General features: G+C 43.5%; 1 protein-coding gene across 2 annotated transcripts in view; it reads right to left on the minus strand.

Moving 5' to 3' along the window:
- The window catches only part of cux2b (cut-like homeobox 2b), a 94,080-nt gene extending 88,732 nt beyond the window's left edge, over positions 1–5,348 (minus strand). Inside the window, exon 1 of one of the 2 annotated variants that reach the window (XM_005746077.2) lies at positions 5,203–5,348. In XM_005746077.2, the coding sequence (XP_005746134.1) occupies positions 5,203–5,265 (63 nt within the window). In that variant the 5' untranslated portion in view covers positions 5,266–5,348. Of the gene's footprint in view, positions 1–4,432; positions 4,747–5,202 lie in introns of those variants that run through there. The other variant, XM_005746078.2, reaches the window with a different exon arrangement.
- Between the last annotated feature and the right edge of the window lie 652 nt (positions 5,349–6,000).

The following is a 6,000-nucleotide window of genomic DNA, read 5'->3' on the forward strand; positions in this document are numbered from 1 at the left end:
CTAATTATTATTCCATGTTGAAAGTTTCACAAGACTGCAAACATACAACTGGGATATATGACTTCGTCACATTCACCACAAAGGATTGTGGGCCAGAATAGCCAGGAAGGCACGCTGACTTGCACGCTGGAAAATGCAAAAACAAAAGCATTACATATGACATACTGGGACCAGTGTTAACAATAACCATCATAATGGAAGTAGTACACCTTAACACTGGTTGACACCTGCCATAATACTACTAAAAGTGCAAAAAAAGACACGAGAGAGACTCTACCTGCACCAGAAATTTTTTTTACCCAATTCAATTGCAAACTAATAGACCGACTCCTTCGTAATGCCGCTTAGTGCCATTTTAACAGCCAAGATGGGAACTGACTGCAAGTGTTCACAGACCTGGTTCCCATCTTCAAAGCATTTCAAAGACAGAAAAATCACAAGTTCATTGGCTATGGTCGCGATAATTCTGGTTGTGCTGCAGTGTTCAACCACTGTTTTCCCTGTGATTGTAGCATAATTGGAGACTCTAAACTGCTCATAGGTGTGAATGCAGGAGTGAATGTGAGTGTGAATGGAAGACTGTGTCCATGTGTTAGCCCTGCAACCCACTGGCAACCTGTCCAGGGTGCACCCTGCCTCTCACCCTAAGACACACACAGCTGGGATGGGCTCCAGCCCCCCCCCCCCAATGACCCTGAAAAAGGATAAGCGGAAGCGAATGGATGGATGGATAGATGGATGGATGGATGGATGGATGGATGGATGGATGGAGCATAAACAGCACATATGAAATATTTTCTGGCATATTGAAAAAAAACTGATGCTACTAACATACATACAGCATGCTAGCATCAGTACTGGAATGGTTTAGACTACAAGAATCATTAATTTCATAGTATCTCTTTTCTTGCTTAAGTGCTGTGAGCAGCGACGCACTCAGTGCTGCCAGTAGTGGCTGGAGGCTTCGCTACCGCATTGCTACTAAACGCTTTCGTACGGATGATGAAATGTGTGATTTCCAAAAGACGGAGATAAACTATGAGGCATAAAATAGTAGAGATAGATTTCAGATGTTATTTTTCTCCTCAAAGCTATAAAGACTGCGAAGGACATCACAATCAACAACACTTTATTTCCGTGGAGGAGCTATTTGAGAACGGTACTATGTTTGTAGCTGGTATTATCCAAACCTTTCATTTTACAGCTTTCAGGACATCTCAAGTTTACATAAACAGTAACATCATCACACCAGGGCTTATCAACCAAGAAAAAGAGAAACAGTCTGCAAACAGGAGCCCAAGCAAGGCAAAAATGATTGGATAGGTATGGAAATCTACTTGAAGGAAGGTCAAAGTGATTAAGCTGACATTAATGACAGGCCTAGTCTTCCTGTGAGAATGCTCACCGTAGCTGTCTCTAAACCCATTTGTCATTCTGCTTCCAACGCTGAAGCATCTGCTTTGAAGTCTCTACCACTAATGCTACACAGAGAGGTTAAACAGCTTAATGCTGAAGTCTGTTTCACTCCTCTCGCTCTCTAATGTTCCTCTCCGTTTTATGTACCGGGGGTTATGGCTCTTGGATTTCACATCTCAATTTGCCCCAGATAGTCGTGTAAAAGCTCCCCTTCTTTCTTATTTGCTTTGTTGTCACTGTCAAAAGGAAGAGAGGGGCAAGCTGAAGGATACCGGGGACCGTGACAGGCATGCCCCACCCATCGATTCACAGAAGTGGGAATAACAAAACCGCGTTAAGAAATGTTTATATGAGAGGCGAGCACAAGTGAGCTGGCTTTTACATTTGCACTTAATCTTGCAAAGATTTGAAAGACAAGTCTTGAAAAATGAGCTAATGAGCACTTTTAGCAGCCACCGTGGAGGTCAGCTTCAAATCCTTTTACATCAATCGCGGTATGTGAATAAAATGATACAGCCATTATGATAAATAAAACAAGATCTGAGGCGCTCTGGACTTACTCTCCACTACAATGAGATTATGGTGACGCATGTGACATTAACAATATCTGCAAACAAATATATGAAGGCATGAATGAAAGGGAGACAGAGACCGATTTTCACAGCCAATTTGAGATTGCAGGGTGTGTGTGTGTGTGTGTGTGTGTGTGTGTGTGTGTGTGTGTGGAGGAGCTACTGGCAAACAGCACACAGAGCAGGCTGGCAGCGGAGGCAGCCAGGCTCACAGGCTGCAAAGCAATTTCACTGTTTGGCAATACTGTTGTCTCTGTGTGTGGATTAGAGCTGACACCAGAGCAACTGAGTCATGCTAAATGTAGTACAATCACAAGCTTTTGTTCCTGATCTAAAACCCCGCTGCCTCTTCGATTCATGCAAGAGACTTTGGAAACAACGCTGAGAAACGGTAACAAATAAGCAGAGTATTATTTCACCATATGAGCACAGCGTTGCGACATTACTAAAAAAAAAAAAGAAGCTCAACAGAGGGATTACAGTGACTGGTAGTAAAGGCACAGAGCCCAAGTTTGCTGAAGGAAAATCTAATTGGCCTTTTAAGTCGGCTTTGACGATAGCCTTTTCTCCGACTTCTCAAAGGGCAATTAAAGGTAACATTATGTGTGATAACTAAACAAACCGTGACTGTAATCAAGCTGCATTTCCACCTGGTTTCACCACGGCTTCTCATCGCCAGACCATCCAAAAACACTCTCTTACTCCTCAGGTACCACACTGGCCCAGAGTTGCTTCTGAGCCTGGCAGGACCTGGCAGGACAGACCCTGACCCGTCCTTTTCATGCTCGCCCACGGAAATGCCATCTGGCTGGTGTGAATGATTACCACAGCAACGGCCGGGTGACCTGCAGCCAGCAGGAACCAAGGTCACTCCACCTCAGCACTTCGCACTTTCCCTGCCCTCTTTTCATCAGCCTGCAGGTGAATTATTCATCCTGTGCAACTCAAGAGGCACAAATCCACTGCACAAACACTGGGAAAAAAAAAAAAACGCACACTCGGTTTACTGATATAATAACTTGTAATGAGAAAATAAATGTTCCAGTGTGAACTGTTCAAATAAATAGCTTGCAGTTGTACTCTGCTAGAGCAAAAACTCGGGTTCTATATGGGAATAGATGGCGAAACGGCTGTAATGATTTTACATTACCAGAGCTGCTTTCTGCAGGATAATGTGATCAAATTTGTGGAAAAATATTAAAGGTTTCGGGGTTAAAAAAAACGAATAGAAGAAGAAAAGATTAATTTTCAACACGGCCACAACTTTCATCACATGCATGCGTGCAATGAGTTTTAACACTCTAATGAGTGAAAGTGAATGTGCACCTATCACAGGTACTAAAATACAAGACAGGTAGCAACATATGGATCTCAGCTTAGTTGCAGTCTAACACACCTGTATTTCTGCCTTTGCACACAATGACCTGTTTCCACCTGATTGGCTTATTGTTTATAATATGCACCACATACTTATAGTTCAAATGCCATCTACCTTCAAGGCATTCACTACTAGAGGTGTTATTTATTAATAAGCTGATAATAAACGTCCTGAAAGGGATTTACTACGTTATAGCAAAGGGTGCCTCATTAACAAGTATGAGTTAACACTTTTCTACAGGTACCATGAATTTAACTTGTACAGCTGGTTATTATAAGCCTTATTATCATCAGTTACCAAATGGGGGGCTACCATTTTTTATTATATACCGCCACATTAGTGCTCCTGACAGAGGGCATCCTTAAGGGGCACTTTACATTTAGCTCCTCGCCTACTGAGACGCATTTAATAATAATAAATATATATATATTGCATGTATACGTCTATCATAAATCTGGTGCCGTGGTGACATGGTGAGAGCCAGCAGGGAGGACGCTGCATGAAGCCGCCAACAACAATAGCTCCCTCGCCCCTCTGGATCCCCAGCCTGGATGTGTGAGAGGTGTCCAGCGGCCGGGAGCTGGAATAACACTCGACCAACCGGAGAGCCACTAAGATCTGATTTCTGCTCCTCGGCAGGCTTTTCCGACAGAGCCGGACTGCCATGCCCCTGTCATCTCTCATGTTACAGAACATCAGTCAAACGGCAGAGACGGTGCCCTTGCGCCGGCCGAGGCTGATTTACAAACATTAGCGGGGAATACAATTACACAGCTTCCCCCGGCCGAGCAGCCCTATGCGGCTTCAGGATGGAGAGAGAGAGGGGGGAGAGGAGAGGAGCAGGGGTGGGGGGCGGAGTGGACACTGAAAACAGCGTTTAGCTTTCCTCAACCTTATTTCAACGTTTGCTTCCAGGACCAGGAGCGAGCTACGAGCCCGTCAGCGCCGTGCTTCATAAATCCAACTTTGAGTTTGAGTGGCTCAAGCTGTAGCCAAAGGCTACGGAGGCTGACATGCTATTTAACGGGACTACATGTTATGGCTGTGATACAAACAAACCGCTCACCTGCCACATTCTCCTCGCTATTAATCACAAACATTTTGGTGCCAGCGACATGACAGTCCAAAAATTTTTAAAAATTAAAAGAAAAAGAAAAAGGTCGTCTGTGAACCGCGAATAAACGCTGTGTGAATGTAGCCTAACAGTAGTCTACTGTGTCAATACAGCCCAAACACTAGTCCGCACATTAAATATTTTATCATAATAAAAATGTCCGAGCAAAATAACTAAATTAACTTTCCACGTCACACTTAAAAACTTCCCGACATGCAAATCCTTCGGAGCAGAAAATGTAAAATTCAAAGAAATGCACTGTCGCCTGCTGAAAGGTGCAGCAGCAACGCAACGACCGTCGACACAAACCGCATAAAACATTAAGCTGGGAGAAAAAGTTACAGCCTACGTCCAAGGACAGCGATTCGGAGGCGCATTAAAAGTTTCCGTACATGTAAGTACGGCTGTGCTCGCCGCGGACAATAATGAGTAAAAAAAAAGAAGAAGAAGAAGAAACGCTAATGCATAAACATCAGTGCTGTCCGCGGTGCTGATCCCAGATCGGTGTGGCACAGAAGGCTGTGCTGCTCCGCGGTCGCTCCACCGCTGATCAATGATTGAACTGAACAAAGGCAGGAGAGGGATCAATTTCTAATAACTATCAATGCAAACAGCGCTTCCTTTCGCTTCACGTCCGCCCAAAACAAGCAAACACACCCCGGAGTACAGTAGCAAGGCATACCGCTGAAAAATAAAGCGAGAAAGGTGAGAATAGCACTAACCTGCAGCCGCCGTAGATCAAATTTCTTCCAATATTGAAACATCGATCCTACATCGGCGGCCATCTTGGGGGATATTGAGGAGATTTTTTTCAGCGGCTGCAATAAATATGTGGGCTGGATTCCCCCTCGTTAAACAACGTTTACGATCACCGGTCCCACTTTTTAAAAAAAGTAACGGAGAGACTTAGCACGAGAGTCCGCACGTATGTTTGACAAGTCTGCCAACATGTCTTTTGTTGGAGTAGGAATTAAAAAAAAAAAAAGTAGAGTTGTTCTTTTTTTCTGGAAAAGTGCCCACGTCTTAAAAAAAGAAGAAAAAGAAAAAAAAAGAATAAGAACAAAATGTATCCGTGCCTCTGTCCCCGACATTAACTGGACAATTGCACTTGATTTCGCTTAGGCAAAGTTATCAATAGTGACGAAAAAGCCCGAGTTTGATCAATAGTGTCTGGAAAAGGAAAGGAGATGATGTGCAGATTAGTGGAGTTCTGGGAATTTAGCCAAGCCTACTTTTTTTTAGCGTGTTTATTACACGAGCACATGGGACTGACTAATTAGAGGCAGAGTTGCAAATTAGAATGGGCTACATTATCGATACGTGTAGTCCAACTATTATTAGAATGCCACTTATCAGTCCGCATGTCGCCTTCTTGTCGTGCAAATTAGAGCAAACTTGCGCATTATGAAACTCTTCCTCCACATTTAAAGGAAAATGTGCACAAAGATGAACATTTCAATCATGTTTTTACGCTAATTTCCCAAATCACTTTCTGATGGCAGACAGTTACTGTCAAAAGT

This window comes from Pundamilia nyererei, unplaced genomic scaffold (genome assembly GCF_000239375.1).
Source record: "Pundamilia nyererei isolate P.nyererei 1_Seehausen unplaced genomic scaffold, PunNye1.0 scaffold00172, whole genome shotgun sequence".
NCBI lineage: Eukaryota > Metazoa > Chordata > Actinopteri > Cichliformes > Cichlidae > Pundamilia > Pundamilia nyererei.